This window comes from Anarrhichthys ocellatus, unplaced genomic scaffold (genome assembly GCF_004355925.1).
Source record: "Anarrhichthys ocellatus isolate YVR2014 unplaced genomic scaffold, GSC_Weel_1.0 scaffold33, whole genome shotgun sequence".
Lineage (NCBI taxonomy): Eukaryota > Metazoa > Chordata > Actinopteri > Perciformes > Anarhichadidae > Anarrhichthys > Anarrhichthys ocellatus.
The window spans coordinates 4,981,195-4,998,894 of record NW_022280063.1 but is presented as its reverse complement, the minus strand read 5'-3'; the positions used below and the strand labels follow the sequence as shown (position 1 = coordinate 4,998,894).

The following is a 17,700-nucleotide window of genomic DNA, read 5'->3' as shown; positions in this document are numbered from 1 at the left end:
TGTAGAGGCTTCTAAAACTATTGTTGAAAGGTTAATTTCCTGGAGGATGCTCTCATCTCATCTCGGGTCTGCAAATATTCCCACGAAGAAACTGAAATTCTCTTCGTTGGGAACCCGAAATCAGGTCGGTTACATGACACAACGTGTACCGGGTGAACTGGAAATTACAAGCCGAACGTATGCTTTGTCCTAACTCACCTAGTTTTCCTTTCTACTTGGCTCAGTGGGTGAAATGGTAGCAGTAAAGGGTGTGATAATCCTCTGCTCAGCTGTTCCCAGATCTGTCCAACTTCCTGTCTGGCTGTATATTGCAGGTGATGAGGCCTGTTTTCATCACACACACACACACACACACACACACACACATATATATGGACAAACAGATGCACATACTGAAATTACAAACCTGACAGACATGATTGTGCTCTCTTACACAAGCGCAACAAAGTCTGTGCACATTAAGTATTGGGTCTCTTTTTCTCCTTTAAAGGTCAAATCTACAAACTTAAATCAACTTAAACCATAAAAAGTTTAACTTCTAAACCATAAAAAGCCTTGGGAAGAAAAATCCATTAAAAAAAAAAACAGGCTGTGAAGGTAAAGGAAGCCCAAAAACCAACATATGTAAATATCAACCTTTTATTGGAGTGTACAATGTAAGAGTTCATGATTTCTCAAGCCTCATTGAGAAGGCCTGGCGTCCTTATTTACTGAGTCACCTACAGAAGCTAACATCAGCGAAAACATGGCAAGGTTTCCCCCAAAAAAGTATCTTGACATTTGACAAGAGTCAGTTCTTACATCAAACAAGGGGCAATTTGTCTCTAAAAGACAGAATTTAAACATTCCTCTTCTGCAAACAATGAAAAAACACACAAAAAAACTATTTTGATGTCATTTTTTTCTGGATATTTGTTACACTGAGGGTAAGACGTTTCGGCATCAGCTCTCCTATAAGCCAAAACATGATAGCAATGTTAGCATGCTACTCGTTAGCCTGTGCAAAATGCTAACATGGCAGCCGTTGAGAAAACCTGGAAGGCCAAGCTGTATGTTTGACGCTCAAAGAAAAACGGGGTTAGCAGTTAACTGGCTCTGGAGTTAAAGTGAGACTTTTGAAAAGTACCCCGTAAAAATTTAAAGTAGAATTCATTCGCAATAAAATGCAGTCTTGCTTTAAATTCAATACACTCGGGGTTTTTACTGCTGCTGCCGTTTTCGGCCTGGTATGACCAGTTAGCATATGCTGGCTAATGCTAGCTAACCTTAGACAGATATATCTCCATTTGTGCTACGGTTACAGTATGGTTATAGCATTTCTCCCCACAATTGTCACTTGTGGCTGCATTAGCGCCTCGTTGGTTAGCGAGCAATCCATAAGTACAGAGTCGCAATAACTGCGGAAATAACAGTTCCTAATAGGTTACTTGTACTTTTGAGTCAGACTTTAACCACACCAGGACAAGTCATGCCATTGCAGTTGTGTTTTTGTCAAATAGGATTTAAAAAATCTGCTTCTTTTTGACATTGATGGAACAATTTGGCATTTAAAGCCCTGTCCCGTGTGAAAAATCCACCTTTAAATAGAAGACATCTGACCATTTGGTCTTTGTAGAGAATAATTGACCACCGAGTCATTTGAACTATTCCTATATTACGCCTCATGATTTACTAGTTCGTCAAGAACATGTGGATACTTGTTTGAATGATGCCATGAATCTAGTGTTTCTCCCTAAACTGTCAGCACTTAGTGTCTACAACAGGACAAATACTACTTTATCCCCGCTGTCTCTGTACAGCAACTTAGCATATGGACCCATTATAAGCATCAGGTGTGTAAAACTAAAATGTCTTTATTACTTAAGCTTAACATGATGAATGACCTGATTCCAACAAACAGACATTTATTAATACTCTGCTTGCTATTGTAAAAAAAAGATAAAAAGAAAAAAAAGAAATTTCAACAGAATCTGAAGTGAGATAGTGACCAAAGAAACAATAAAATAAAATTCACAAGAGATAGCCAGCCATAAAACTGTGGGCTACCTCCTTGCGCGTACTGTATGTAGTGTGGTGGGTTAACGGTTTAAAAATGCTTAATGTCCAAGTGCCACATTACTTAAAGCATATGCATGTTCCATAACGATACAGACCTGAAAATGTCCTGTATTCATGCAGCGAGTCTCCTCTTTCAATCTGTGCAAAAATATAACAAGACTCAAACTCTGGAGCAAATTTACAGTCGACAGCAAACAAAGCTGAATATTCCAAAAAAGAGCGTTTTTCTTCTTCTCAGTTTTAAGAAAATATGAGTGCTAAACTAGGTTCATTTGAATAAGTAAAAATAAACTAGAGAGCAATAGGGTATGAAAATAGTTCTTTTTTTTTTCCTCCTGACAAACAATGAAGACACGATTGATGAAGGATTTGTAGCGACTAAGCCCTTTCCCTTCAATCACTGACCAAAAAAAACAAAAAACATTTAACTCTAAGGTTCAAGAGACAATTTGATGTGAAATTATTGTGTTAATCTGGGGAATGGGAACACGGGAGAGTGACAGGAAGGGAACATGCGGTAACATGATAAGAGGCAGCAGATGTGAAAGATGGCTGAGTAACAGATGGAAGCGAGGTTGGGAATGTGGGAGGAGGAGAAAGAGATGCAGAGAGATGGAAAAGGCCGAACACAGTTAAAATGAGACATATTGCCATCAAGAGACGAGATGGAGGCGACAGAGTGGAGACAGACGTGACGGAGAGATAAAGAAAAAGCCTAAGATATGAGAATGACAAACATTTACAGATTAAATGAGGTATTGCACAGATTAATAAAAAAAAAAAAAAAAAAAGCATAAAGGCAACAAAAATATACAGCAAATTGATAGAACATTTCCATTTAGAATTTTGAAATTAAAGATTTCTTTATGGAAAGACAAGAGTTATTTTAGTGTCATAATCATCCACGGGTTGGAGAGGGGAGAAAAAAAAAGAGAAAAAAATATATATATCGCTAGTCCTCCCATTCATCATCATCTTCAAAGTCCTCATCATCGTCATCGTCATCGTCCTCATCTGTGGAAGAGAAGAAGACGTTCACAAGAAGAATACCGAAAACAGCTGAAGTGATGTTCTTATACAATGAAATAATAAAATTCACTGAATGAATTATCCTATTAGAAACCAAACTGGCATTTTCCAAAGCACTTCTTTTTCCAGATAAAGTTTGTATATATTTTTGTATATACAAATATACAATGTATATACAAATATATATTATGTATATATATATTTTTGTCTGTTTAACAGTAAACCTTTACTTTCTCTGAATCAAGGGAAGAACAGTTTCCTCCACTGTCTCAAAATAGAAAAAAAGGAACTATGAGGTTATTCACGACTGAAGAGGAAGTGGTGAAAGTCTAATGTATATTCTGGCGACAGTGCGTCATCTGACATACAGTCAATGATGCATAGTCTGAGTGCCAGCGACCGGTGTCAAGCAACTGGTGACTGTTTCTGTGTACCTGAAGAGTGAATGGCCTTGCTCCGTTTCTGCATCACCTCCATCAGCGCCCCCACGATGCCTGCCGAGAGGGCCGGGGTGGAAGGGACTGCATCTGTGTCATCCCTCTGTAAAGAAGACAGCACGCGTTAAAGCACAGGATTAAGACAAATACATGTTTGATTGAGAGGCGTGTCGCGTGTGACGCATGTTTACTGACCACTTTGAGTTTGGTTCCTTGTCGGATTTGGTCCAGAAGTGCGTCTCGGCCGGTGTTGGTGGATCCCGGCCTCTCTTTAGCATCCACCTTCTTCAGCTGGGTGCCTTCTCTGATCTGATTCAGCAGTGCCGACTTGGGCACACCGCTGTCCCCGCCGTTAGCCTCCGTGGGCAGCATAGGGGCAGGGGGCGGAGGGCCGGGAGGCGGCGGAGGCGGAGGGGGGGGAGGCGGCGCTCCGGTACTGGACGGAGCGGAGGATGAGGGAGGAGGAGGCGGCGGGGGAGGCCCCGCCGAAATTGAGGCATGGGCTGGCGGAGGGGGAGGCGGGAGAGAGCCCCGGCTGGGCGGGGGAGGCGGTGGAGCGGACATGCCCGGTCGGGATGGAGGGGGAGGAGGGGGTGCAGAGATGGGAGCTCTGGAGGGGGGAGGAGGTGGCGGGGCCCCTCGCCCCCGGGCTGGAGGGGGGGGGAGGTGGGGCTGAGCTGTGGTGCGGGGGCGGAGGAGGGGGGCCGCCTCTGGACGGAGGGGGCGGAGGAGCTGGAGAGAGAGAGAGAAAAAAAAAAAAGAAGTTAAAAAGGAGCAAAGTTGTAATCATCACTGCAGATCCTTCAGAATTCACACTGCAGATTTCATGTATTTTTCACATTCTGTCAAAAAAAACAAAACGGCATATCTGTCAAAAATCTATTTCACGGCAAGTCTGTCAAAAATCAGTTGCCCAATTCTTGCTCGTGTCAATGCATCATGCAGTTATAGAATCAAACCACTGGGGGCAGCCTTCCCCCATGTAACTCATGAGGAGCTCACTATTGAAAGCTTTTTAGTGTCTCCAGACGTCGACATGTCAGCCAATGATAAAAAGAAAAACTCAAATACAAACAAGTGTAACAGAGCAAACACTCAACTCACTTCAGAAACAGGAAAAAACTCTCACTCGCTATCATTGAATTGTTAATTACAGTTCAACTTGCCGTGCACAGGTCATGCACAGAAACCTACCAATCCACCTGGGCGGACCTGGGGATAAAACCACCACACCAGTTAAACTGACAGTCACCCTTTGAAATGCATATCACATTATAGTGAAGTTTACTGTGGACGTGTGGGACGTTACCTTTTTTAATTTCCCTTTAGAATAATGTTTTTTGTCCAAAGAAAATAATCTGGTAATTCCTTCAATTCCTTTTTGCTTCTATGGCAGTAAACTTCTTTTTTTTTTATTTTTTTTTTTAGGGTATTCCAGATGGTGCGTCGGCCTTACCTTGTCGCCGTAGCTCGTTTTTGACAGCTTCTACGCCTCCTTTCTTCTCGATGAAGTCGTAGATGACCTTCGAGGTCTCCTTGTCTTTCAGCTGAGCCTCAGAGATGCCACACATATCAAACAGATGCTTCAGCTCGGGGTCCAAGTTGTTCAACTGAAGAAAGAAAAACAGGAGAACTTCACTCTGTGGCTCGGGTTTATTGTACAGAATCAGCACAAAAGAGTCTAATTAAATAAACTAAAGGATATATAACAGATCATTCTCTTTCTCACTGGTGGTATTCAAGAGCTTTGCAGCTTAGTAACACATTATGTGACGTGGCAGGAGTTGAGTTCGCTTCAGTTAGGATTAAAAAAAGACATCTGACAAACCACGAATACACAGTATTAAGTATGTGAGAAGTAACTGTTTTTACACTCTCCCTTGTGAGGACTCTCAGATATGAAGATGGCTCAAAATGAGACCAAAATATCAGTGATTATTCTGCCACCTGGTGGTGTGGGGTAACACTTACAGGCAGACACAGAGGGGGGAAACAGTGAAATGTTTACTACTTTTTGGTGGGTTATCACTTAAACAAGTGGGTGCTTTATCTGCATCTATGGAGTGAGGAAAGAACATATTAGCTGGTAAGACTATAAAATACATCCCCAGCTCATTTGTGAATCCACTTATTTGTGCTCCAGTTTGAAGCCTGAGGATTTGAGAGGTGAGCGAGCTTTATTCTGACGTCACCCACTCAAATAAGTCCTTGAAAGCATTAACTTATGAAAGCAAAATCATCTGAATTTCATCTTTTTCATTAGCCGACAGAGTAAGTCCTCTGACCTGCATGATCTCATACTAATCATCCAGAGTCCATCATAATTACCGATGATGCTTTTTTTTGGGAAGGAGTCCATGGATTATGCAAATGAAAGTTGATTCTCTTCCCTCCAGAATCTCCTTGTGCAACGTTCCTGATGACTTGGGCACGCGGCTCCGCTTAATATTTTGAAATAAATCTTTCTAGAAGAGGGATGTGTGACTGACTAACATAAACTAGGTGCTAAATTTTAAGAATATCTCGAGGTGACATACTCCAATGTGTGCAGAGAGACGTGTAAACAAGCATTAACGTTGCATTCTTATATTGCACTTACATCAAAACCTGTATTTGGATCCCATCCTACATGCCCAACGTGCCTGTGAGAGAAGAGAGAGAGAGAGAGAGCATGTGAGATCAAATGAGAGGAGTACATTTTACCCAGATAGCCCGTTTGTAACCTGCAGTATCTCATAACAGACTGAGAGCTGCCGCTCTCACAGCACAGATTTTCCTGCATTACCGATCACACGACACATTCTGTCGGATTAGATTCTCAATAAAGACGGCCTGGATTAATACCGTGGCCTGATTCACCAGTCCTGATATGGACGAGAGGGATTCTGGGCCAACATGTCGTATTCGAAACGTCTACAATAAATAACCTTTAAAGACCTACGGTTACATAGCCTTCTACTGGAGGTGCGTATACACAAATGTTTAATCTGTATCTTGTTCTGCATGGAATCACATGAGCATGTACACTAATCCTGACTGGCAGTATAAGGGCTTTAATAAGGGATGAACTCTGAGTTATGGTCATATCAGTTTATGTAGCGCCACCTGATTTGAACCCCACCCTACTAGAGGCCGGTGCCGACTCACTGGAAGTTGCTCGGTGTGCCGATGTCTGCCTTGGTGAGCCTCTTCTTTTTCGCCTTGCCCTTTTTCTCCCTCTTGTGGAAGGATGAATGCACAATGTTGATCACCTGAGAGTTGTTGTGGAAACGTGGAACATTGCTGATCTCCGGGTTTTTGATGTCGATAGTAGCCATGGGCAACGTCGGGCCTACAAAAAAAAAAAAAAATGACAGAGACGACGACGACGTTACGGTTTGTATGACAACACAGCACCGGAATGCATGGATGAGGAAATATATAGACACAAACTTTTTTGTTCCCCCACGAGAGCTCAACGAGTAAGAGTGCTTTTTAAATAACACGTATACCGTCTTTACAATAAATGGCTACAAATGATATCTCTGGCAATTGTTTAAAAGTTCATGAATGTTGACAACCAAGCGTGGGGGGTTTTCAGGGTCAGCAGTATTGTATCAGTTATGCAAGTCATTATTTAACAGCTGTTACAGACTGTTTGGCACAGAGAGGTCTCGCTTCTTGATCTGGGTTAGTGGGTGTGAAGAGGGAATATGTGGGATTACAGCATCATCTCATTACTTCGGGTTATTTGAACTAAATAACAGACCGATACCAAACAAGTGTCTTTCAGGCACCGAATGTTTAAATCTATTGTCAAACTGGTTCTGTCAGTTTGGTGATTCTCGATTAATCATCCAAATTATCCTCCATGTAAACGCATTACACGTGCAGCCAGACAACGTGGATTTCTGATCAACAGCGGGCGGTACCGGTGCCTCAGCGGCAGCACATACCTTTGGCGCTCTCACAACCGGGTGTTTTGCTGGGCGAAGGCGAGGCCGAACGGCTGCGTCGCCTTCTCACCCGGTCCCAAATACACCCGCCGCCTCTCGCTTCGCAGGCGCTCATACCGACACCGAGAAGCATTTCGCCGACAAAGTCGTGAGCTCTCTTTTCGGGGGACGCGGAGAGCCGGTTGGTCGGGTCGGAGAGAGACGGGTACAGTTCGTCCTGAGGGAGGACCAGGCAGTGTAATGAGGACAGGCAACTCCCGGGGCTCAGACCTCCACCCCCTGCTGCTGCTGCTGCTGCTCCTCCAACGTTGCCTTCGCAATTAAGTTCCTCAGAGGGAGCAGACAGGAAGGTGGTGCAGAACATCATCGTTGCAGCTGACTGCGAGAACAAGCTCAGATGGAGACACCAAGGGAGATCCTGGGTCAAACAAGTGCTTTGAATGCAGATTTGCGGCTCAGATACAGCCTTGCTTCTTTGGCGCCAGAGAGATCTGAGGTTTTCTTTCTCAGTCAACAGAGAACTGTTGTCTGTTGGAAGTACCGAATCCAGGAGGTTCTCATCCCCAACGTGGACAGACACTTCAATACGACTTTGTAAGCACGACCCCCCCTTGTTCTCTGGTTTCAGATTCCCGTTTTCTCCTTCGCTAAAAAGCCAAGATGATCCCAAAGGTTTCCAAAAGCACGACCACAACACCAGCACGGGAAAATAAACCAACTTGTGACGGCGCAACAGTCTGCGTTTACTGAAGTAATGTCCTCATCCGACATCCGGTGGGGTTAACGCGCATACCGTCTGAGCTGTGAAGGCAGACATCCAGCACTGCCATCCAGAAGGGAGACGAGACAGCCGACGCTCAGCCAGCCAAAGTTTACCGTCGCTCATACATTCCTTCCATCACAGCAACAGTTGTCTTCTGTGCAAATAAATTGTTCACCAGATTTCTGCTTCCCTGCTTTATCCGTCTGCCCGAGCTCTGCATACTTTGCATCTGTTTTGCAATCATTATTCTCTTCCGTTGACTTTCCATCACAGCGGGGAGCGCCGTCAGATTATCTTGCTGGGATTGGCTCCCCCGCGGACATCTCTCCACCCACCTCCGCTACCGTCTCCACCCTCTCTCTGCAAAAACACATGCATGGACCTAATCCCAGCAAATCATTCTGGGTTTAGCGCTGGATTTTTTTTTTACGTAACCGTTAAAACCCATCCACGCATAAACCCACGTTAATCTCCGGGGGGTTTCTAAAACATGATGAATCCGCAGGGTGAGGAGGAAACATGAAGAAGGCAGACAGAGAAGGAGAGAAAAGGAGGGAAGGTGAAGACAGATTCAACGAGAAGAAGAGGGATGAAGGGGACAAATGATGAGAAGGGAAGAGCTGGAAAGGGCAGCAGGAGAAAAGGGCAGAACAGATGGAAAGCAAGAACCAGGCTGGAGATGACAGACGGCAACAGAGCTCTGATGCGGTAATATGAAGTGAGAGTGAGAACAGATGGAGACGGAGAGAAGACAAGGATGACTTCCTCTGGAATGGAAGCAATTCAAAACACAAGATCCAAGACAGAAACTGATAGAAACGTTTCTGCGCAGGTAAATGGAACACATCCCTTTTAGAGAACGTTCTCCTTCCCAGTGAACTGCATCATAGTATACCAACACAAAGCCAAAATAATTCTGAATCCAACCCCAAAATGGTTCACCGTGTAGCTCGCAGTTACATGGTGGCTTACGTCATGTACGACACGTCATATATGGCCGTCTGACCACATGTGCCCCAAAACTAAGCATCCACAGGCCCAATGATGTTAAGCGGCTATGGATAGGAGCATCGGCTGAATGCAAAAATGTGTCATATTTGTGTCTTCTGCGCGCACACGCACACGCACACGCACACACACACACACACACACACACACACACACACACACACACACACCAGCTGCATCCAATCATGCCGTTTGTCAGTCCAAAGCTGGCTCCCTCCGGTGTAAACTATGCCGGGTGTCCACAAACAAATGTGTGCATGTCCACAAATGTTTAGTCATCAGACTGCACTGAGCGAGGGTCGGGCCATGAAGGGCATGCAGCTCACGGATCAAGACTCCACTCCACGTGTAATCGTATCGTGACGGTATTATGAGCTTGCGCGTTATTTCCCTCGAAATTCCTAAACAACTCCAGTTATTTCCTAGAAGTTCTCAATCCTGCATTAGTGTGTAAGCGATATGTATAGGAAGCTTGGTCGTGTCTAGCAGTCAAACGGAAATTTTAGAATGACAATTTTTTGCGAAGAGAAGGCAAAACGTAATCTTTTTTAACACACCTGCTTAAGAGTTTGTATGCTGTATGGAAATGGGACACAGCTGATGTGACAACGTAGTTTTTGGACAGCTGTTGATTTTAGATGATTAAAAATGTTGCCAATGCCGTCAGACGCAGGTCTGACTCTGTTTTGCACGTCTTCTGCGTATTTCTGAAAGCTAAATCGACAGGAAACAGTGGAAAACATACCATTCGGAGGGTCGCGTCTCTTCTCTGTGAACACACAGACAAATGCAGTCATTACAATCTTATCTAGCGGGCAGCAGTGGGTTGTGTTAGTGAGAAGTGTGTGTTGGAAGTGCGTCAGCGCACAGATATACACAGATATACACAGATAGAGAAGAGAGGGCATTGGTTTGTTAGCGCGCGGCTCGGCGGGATTGTGCACGTGCTGCGCAGAACGGAGTTATTTGGAAAGATCGCCAAGCAAAGTGTTTGGTTTAGGAGACGTTAGTCAGACATTCTTACACACACATATATACGGCAGCTGACATTATATACATAGATTAATTCAACACTGCAAAAACTAAACTCTGCAGCGGTACACTCATCTCTCATTCACTCATTTAGTACTATAAAGAATAGGAATACTAAAACAGGAATGCCATCGACACACATTGAGATTTCCATCAGAAGAAGCCTCGGAGATAAGATTAGGCCCCCTGTGCAGAGGGGGGAAAAGATGACAGAATGATCCAACTGAAGGGTCAGGAGATGACTCGCAGAAGAGGGAAGACGGACGGTCTTAAGCAGAAGAGGATGAAAGTTAAGGACCGAGTGCCACTAATTACAGTGGGTACGGAAAGTATTCAGACCCCTTTAAATTTTTCACCATTTGTTTCATTGCAGCCATTTGCTAAAATCAAAAAAGTTCATTTTATTTCTCATTAATGTACACTCAGCACCCCATCTTGACAGAAAAAAACAGAAATGTAGAAATTTTTGCAAATTTATTAAAAAAGAAAAACTGAAATATCACATGGTCATAAGTATTCAGACCCTTTGCTGTGACACTCATATTTAACTCACATGCTGTCCATTTCTTCTGATCCTCCTTGAGATGGTTCTACTCCTTCATTGGAGTCCAGCTGTGTTTAATTAAACTGATTGGACTTGATTAGGAAAGGCACACACCTGTCTATATAAGACCTTACAGCTCACAGTGCATGTCAGAGCAAATGAGAATCATGAGGTCGAAGGAACTGCCCAAGGAGCTCAGAGACAGAATTGTGGCAAGGCACAGATCTGGCCAAGGTTACAAAAGAAGTTCTGCAACACTCAAGGTTCCTACGAGCACAGTGGCCTCCATAATCCTTAAATGGAAGAAGTTTGGGACGACCAGAACTCTTCCTAGACCTGGCCGTCCAGCCAAACTGAGCAATCATGGAAGAAGAGCCTTGGTGAGAGAGGTAAAGAAGAACCCAAAGATCACTGTGGCTGAGCTCCAGAGATGCAGTAGGGAGATGGGAGAAAGTTCCACAAAGTCAACTATCACTACAGCCCTCCACCAGTCGGGGCTTTATGGCAGAGTGGCCCGACGGAAGCCTCTCCTCAGTGCAAGACATATGAAAGCCCGCATAGAGTTTGCCAAAAAACACATGAACTCCCAGACTATGAGAAATAAGATTCTCTGGTCTGATGAGACCAAGATTGAACTTTTTGGCGTTAATTCTAAGCGGTATGTGTGGAGAAAACCAGGCACTGCTCATCACCTGCCCAATACAATCCCAACAGTGAAACATGGTGATGGCAGCATCATGCTATGGGGGTGTTTTTCAGCTGCAGGGACAGGACGACTGGTTGCAATTGAAGGAAAGATGAATGCGGCCAAGTACAGAGATATCCTGGAAGAAAACCTCTTCCAGAGTGCTCTGGACCTCAGACTGGGCCGAAGGTTCACCTTCCAACAAGACAATGACCCTAAGCACACAGCTAAAATAACAAAGGAGTGGCTTCGGAACAACTCTGTGACCATTCTTGACTGGCCCAGCCAGAGCCCTGACCTAAACCCAATTGAGCATCTCTGGAGAGACCTGAAAATGGCTGTCCACCAACGTTCACCATCCAACCTGACGGAACTGGAGAGGATCTGCAAGGAAGAATGGCAGAGGATCCCCAAATCCAGGTGTGAAAAACTTGTTGCATCATTCCCAAGAAGACTCGTGGCTGTACTAGCTCAAAAGGGTGCTTCTACTCAATACTGAGCAAAGGGTCTGAATACTTATGACCATGTGATATTTCAGTTTTTCTTTTTTAATAAATTTGCAAAAATTTCTACATTTCTGTTTTTTTCTGTCAAGATGGGGTGCCGAGTGTACATTAATGAGAAATAAAATGAACTTTTTTGATTTTAGCAAATGGCTGCAATGAAACAAAGAGTGAAAAATTTAAAGGGGTCTGAATACTTTCCGTACCCACTCTAGTTGAAGACGGCGTCCGAGCGGCTTTGCAATGCGTTTGTAATTGAAGCCTCAGTCTCGGAGTCCAACAATACATTTCTTGAGTACTACTAATGTATTATCTTAGTTAAAATATTTAAGGGCAAAACGGTAAATGAAATCGTCCTCGTTCAATTCATGCTCTGCCACCTGGACATAGTAAACTCATGAGGGATGAAGTGCTTCTCACTGCTGACCATTGAACATGAAACTGTAGTGCGCCCCCCCCGAGCCAGTCAGCACATTCGCTGAGAAGCATCCCAGATGACTATTAATATCATATGTCATTAAAAGACAGAATTGTTAAATCTTTGTTTACTTTGGTGACTTGAGCAGCGTAATGACACTGTGAAAACGGCTATGTGTGTTATCAAAGGTTCTAAGGAGTGAAAAGAGATCGGGAGATCAGAAGAAGAAGATGGGGAAAGTTCAGAGTCCAAAATGACACGTTTAGAAATTAAATGTCTCTTGTGCTCACACTGATATTAGATAACAGATCATTTCACCTCTTAAAGACACACGAACCAAAGCAAACACAGAAGCAGACATTGCAGAACGTAACATCCCTGTGTTAACGTGGTTTGCGGGATTATTTTGAACACGAGATATGAATTTACTAAACATGTCATTTTTCCAGTGAGTTAGGTCAGTGGGTAGATTTGTAGGCAAGTGAGCAGCAGCGGTAAGATGGTACCAGATTTCCTCTGTCTTCTCCCCATTAGCTCCGCCAGATGGTTATGGAAACGCTTGGTCTCCTCCTCACTGGCGAAGTTCAGACCCACTTGGCATGTCTGTAAACACACACACAGAACTCAATGTATGTCTTGTCAAGGACCTCCCTAAACTACCCAATTCCCATGCAGAATTTCAAAACCATGATGTGCACACACTCCCAGCATTATTATTATTATCATCATCACAAACGGCTGCCCCACATACCTCATGGTCTGCTGCAGTCTGAGCCACCGTTCCCACCAGATAACATGTTTGACCCACAAATAAAGACGTCTTTCCACAAGAAGCGCTTTAGATGTCACATAGAGTTAGGAGTTCTACACACTATTTAGTTTTAGGCCGTATGATGCAAATACACAGACCGTCTTTTGGTGGGCAAAGTGCTTGTCGTGGCAGCTTTTTAATAGGTTACTAGATTTAGTTTTTTGGAGAAGAATATAGGCTTGGAGACTATTTGGTTGCACAAAATCATCTCCATAAATCTACACAGGTCTTTATTAGGGTTGGGTTCAAAGACTCATTGATGACTCAAATGTAAAACTCAATGATGGATCTCTGATGGCAAACACTGAGATTATCTCAAATAATACTGTTCCCCTCCTCTTCCCTCTCCAGCTACATCTTTCTTGAATAAATAAAAACAATAAAAAAAGTACTTGTCTATGACAATGATGATGAAGAAAACAGAGGATCGTAAATAAAAAAAAAGAGAAAGCTGTAGCGAGGGAAACTCACGTCTCCAGCAAATGTGATGAAGTAAGGTTTGGGGACGTAGCTGGTGAAGTTGTTGTACAGCTCCTGTTCAAACATCATCTTTCCATCCTGTGGGGGGGAAAAAAAAAACCACAAAGTTGAATGAAGGAATAGGAAGCAGTTAGTACAACAAGCAGCTTAATGCTAGAGGTCTTAAATGAAAAGACGTCCCCACAGATTGAATTGTGTGGCTATAAAAATATAATATGAATATCAAATGGCGGTAGTAGCATCGTCTGCCAGAGTCTACAGGGAGGAACCACAATGATGTGAAGTGCAGGACTGCTCCCAGCTCTCTATTTACTTACCTTGATGTCCAAGACCCTGATGTAGTAGGATCGCAGGGGGTTGTCTTTGACCAGACAGGCCACCCCGCAGCATCTCTTGGTCCAGCTGGAGTTCCTATCTGACGTGAACACCTGGACCACTGCTGCAGACAATGACTGGAGGGAGGGAGAGAGAGAGAGAGGGAGGGAGAGAGAGAGAGTCACGTTTATCCTGTGTTGCTTAATTGATACTATTTGTAGCCATGTTAATGCATCTCACAGGGGTTGTAAGCCAGCACAGCAGACGATAGTAATGAAATGAAATGCATACTGTATAGGGCTGGGCTGTTGGATGAATGTATTGCCGATTGACTGTGTACATCGTTTGTCGTTTTATTTGGCTAATTTAACAGTCTGCCTCAAAAGGACGAGAGCAGACGGACTTCAAGGTTTCTGTGAACTAATCAACTATTTAAATCTGTAAAGCTCATGTTTGCAAAACTCACGATGTGTGAGCTGCGATGGTGGAGATACAGCACTGCTGCTTCAGTACAGGACAGAGTAGCACTTACTCCACCGAGGCTCAAAAACACCACCAAAATGTTGGGACGAGAGGTGACCATGACTTCTTTCCAATTTCAATTTAGGGATCACTGCCTCCTCAATGCCATTTTCTCCAAGCCCATAACTTAGTTGAGTGAAGCCCAATATCTTTTGGATGATCAAAACAGTAAAATGACTCTTGGACATCAATATATGTCAATAGTATTATATAGTAATAACATTCCTCCAAACCCGATGTCTTGCTGGACTCGCCATCCCCCCCAACAACATTGCTACTATAGCAAATGAAGTGGTGGCAACATGCTGTGTGCTTTCCAGCTGCAGCCACAGTGAGATAAGTAAGGATAAGACAAAACAATGAAGAGATCAATAAAGGTGCAGTTTAGTGGCACCGTTTGAACAGGGTTGACATCCCATTTACGCAGAAATAGCTTCAGAACAAGAATTGTTCTTTGAGTCCCGACCAGAATCTCAGAGTCTGTGGTGTCAGCTAAATACAGCTGTTCACACATGTTCTCCAGCTAAACGGCCTGAGCTTGAGTCAGTGTTTTTCACAACGTAGGCCGAAATTGGCAAACAAGAGCACATTTTCAAGGGGGTCAAGTCGCTCTGCCCCACAGAAGAGAGTCCATCAATGCCACGTATAAAAAGCAAAGCCTGAGACTAAACTGCGCGCGCACACGCACACACAGAGAAGAGCACACCTGTAGCGCACACACGTAAACACATCCATGATCACATGACCAGATCAGCCTCTCACTGGTTTTACAGGTTGCTGCAGGGGGTCTCTCACACCGAGGGGCCCCGGCTCACAGTCATTACCTCGCAGATGAAAGCGACGGCACCGAGAAGGGAAATGCCTGCTGATATTTGGGGCCTTTTCAACTCAATGGCTCCAGGAATTACTGCGAGACAACATCTGAGCCCACAAAACAACAAATGACAGCAAGACATCCATTTCTAGAGCAGCGAGGATCGTTCTGTGGTTATCTTTCTGCTTCCACACTTTTGTTTCTTTTCATCTTGCTCGTTTTTCAGACTGTTCAAGAAGCCAGCAACAGTACAGCTGTAGTGAAACTTCAGTAACATTAGGAGAAATTCCTGTCCTTATCCTAATATTGATATTTACATTAACGTGCTCACAACACGGGCAACACGAGGTAACGGAACAGGTGCGCATGCAGAGGGACAGTTACGTCATAGTGCGAAAATCAGACCTCGCAGTGTGAATGACGCTGCAGAACACATCATCCAATCAGTGTCCCACAATATAAGATATTGATTGCATCCATAAAATCCCACAACTGAAAGGCATGCACTTTTTTTATTTTCCTCCCACCTCTGTGTCAAACTCCATCATAGATGTACCAAGATATTCGTAATCATATTTATACATTTATACTCTGGATCGTGTGGATTTGGATCAAAAGGAGAATAAGAAGAGAGTTTTGGTGACGGGGTTTCTTCTGAACAGCGACTGTAACGGTGTCCAGGCTCTGAGACCCGGGGCTTTCATCCGCCCGTGGAGCACTGATTGTTCCCGACAGGGCCAAAGGCTGCAGGAAGTCGAGCTCTGTCTGTGACATCATCAGAACCCATCGAAAAACACTCTCTCACTCTTACATACACAGTCCTGCACATTAATTCTCTCCCTCTCTCTCTCTCTCTTGAGAACACCTCCAGTTTCTACATCTCTCTGCTACTATAAGGACGCCCATCATCTGAACAGCACAATAATATCTTCAAGGAGATTAGTAGGCACCACACAACATGACATGTCGGAGAACAATTCTGAAGTGTTTGAAGGTGGAAAACACTCCTTTAGGTTTCTGAAAGATAATTGTTAACTATTTGCCTAAGGGGTGGTAGTCGTAAAGTTGTAATCTTTTTTTTTTTTTAAATTATGACAACATAAATAGTTAGATGTGAGAAATACAGCACAGAAAATGTTCACTCAACATTTTGTGAAAGCAAGACAAGCTAGAGACACATCTTGCAATGTGATCCCACCAGCCGCGATGCCAAATTGGACCACGGGGCGGTGTGTATGCGTTTATGGGGGGGGGGGGGGGGCAATGGCCCCTTCTCCACTTCCTACCCCCCTTGCTCGGACCACACCCATCTTCAAACAGCCTTCAATTTGATCTCAACTAGTGACAAGATCTGTCCACGGGCGGACAGAAACACAGACACAGAAACACCTGGCAAAGTACTCAAAACGGCTTCTGTGGCAGCTCCTGCTCCAATGAGGACCATGCTTTACCATGATCTCACTCTCTCTCTCTCTCTCTCTCTCACACTCACACACACACGCTCTAGAGGTGAAAACAATACAAGCCACACACGCCATCCTGGCTAGTAATAATCACACATAATGGTGAAATGAGGAGTGTTGCAATTCCTGTCTCCGAGTAGTGAGTCTTGAAGAAGTTTTATTCTGATTAGATTAAAAAGAGTGGGAAGAACCAGAAGACAGGACAAGTTGTCGATGCAGAGAGGCAGTGTGGGACAGAAGGACAGTGTACATGTAAAGAAGGAGGGAAGTGATGTAAAAAATTGAAGGAAGAACGGGCTTGAACAAGCGCTGAAGGAGAAAGATGAATGAAAAGGAGAAAGGAAGGAGAGAAAAGGAGTAAAGTGAAGCAAAAGAGGAGTCATGTTGCACTTCTCCAGCACAAATCACCAGAGGAGGCCGACCACGGGACTTCCTGTAGGACAGGAGTGCTGATCAGGCAGTCTGCGCACAGACACGCGCGCGCGCGCGCACACACACACACACACACACACACACACTGAATTGGACCCCTTCCACCTCTTGCCCAGTCAGACAGTGTTGCTGATGGCAAAAACAGCAGAAGGAATACCAATGAGTAAAACCAAATGAGTAAGACCACTGTGTGTGTACCTGTGTGAGTCTTTCTTTATGTGTGTGTGTCTGTGTGGGGCTGCATTATTCACACAAGCCAAAAAACAGGTTGGAGTACTTGCAATTCCTAAAATATGATCCAAGTAGTTACACATTTACAGGAATAGGTCCTGCTACCTTGAACTGTCACGCCAAACGTAGTGACCATAAATGTGTGTACTCTGTGTGTGTGTATGTATTTGTATACACACACACACACACACACACACACACACACACACACACACACACA

General features: G+C 44.1%; 1 protein-coding gene across 1 annotated transcript in view; it reads right to left on the bottom strand.

Moving 5' to 3' along the window:
* Nucleotides 1-621: 621 nt before the first annotated feature.
* LOC116393327 (neural Wiskott-Aldrich syndrome protein-like) overlaps nt 622-17,700 on the bottom strand; it is a 19,509-nt gene continuing 2,430 nt past the window's right edge. The window contains 11 exon segments of the mRNA XM_031865553.1: nt 622-3,072; nt 3,522-3,627; nt 3,720-4,190; nt 4,192-4,256; nt 4,981-5,134; nt 6,124-6,166; nt 6,672-6,855; nt 9,976-9,999; nt 12,919-13,015; nt 13,695-13,781; nt 14,021-14,155. Of these exon segments, the coding sequence (XP_031721413.1) occupies nt 3,011-3,072; nt 3,522-3,627; nt 3,720-4,190; nt 4,192-4,256; nt 4,981-5,134; nt 6,124-6,166; nt 6,672-6,855; nt 9,976-9,999; nt 12,919-13,015; nt 13,695-13,781; nt 14,021-14,155 (1,428 nt within the window). The 3' untranslated portion in view covers nt 622-3,010.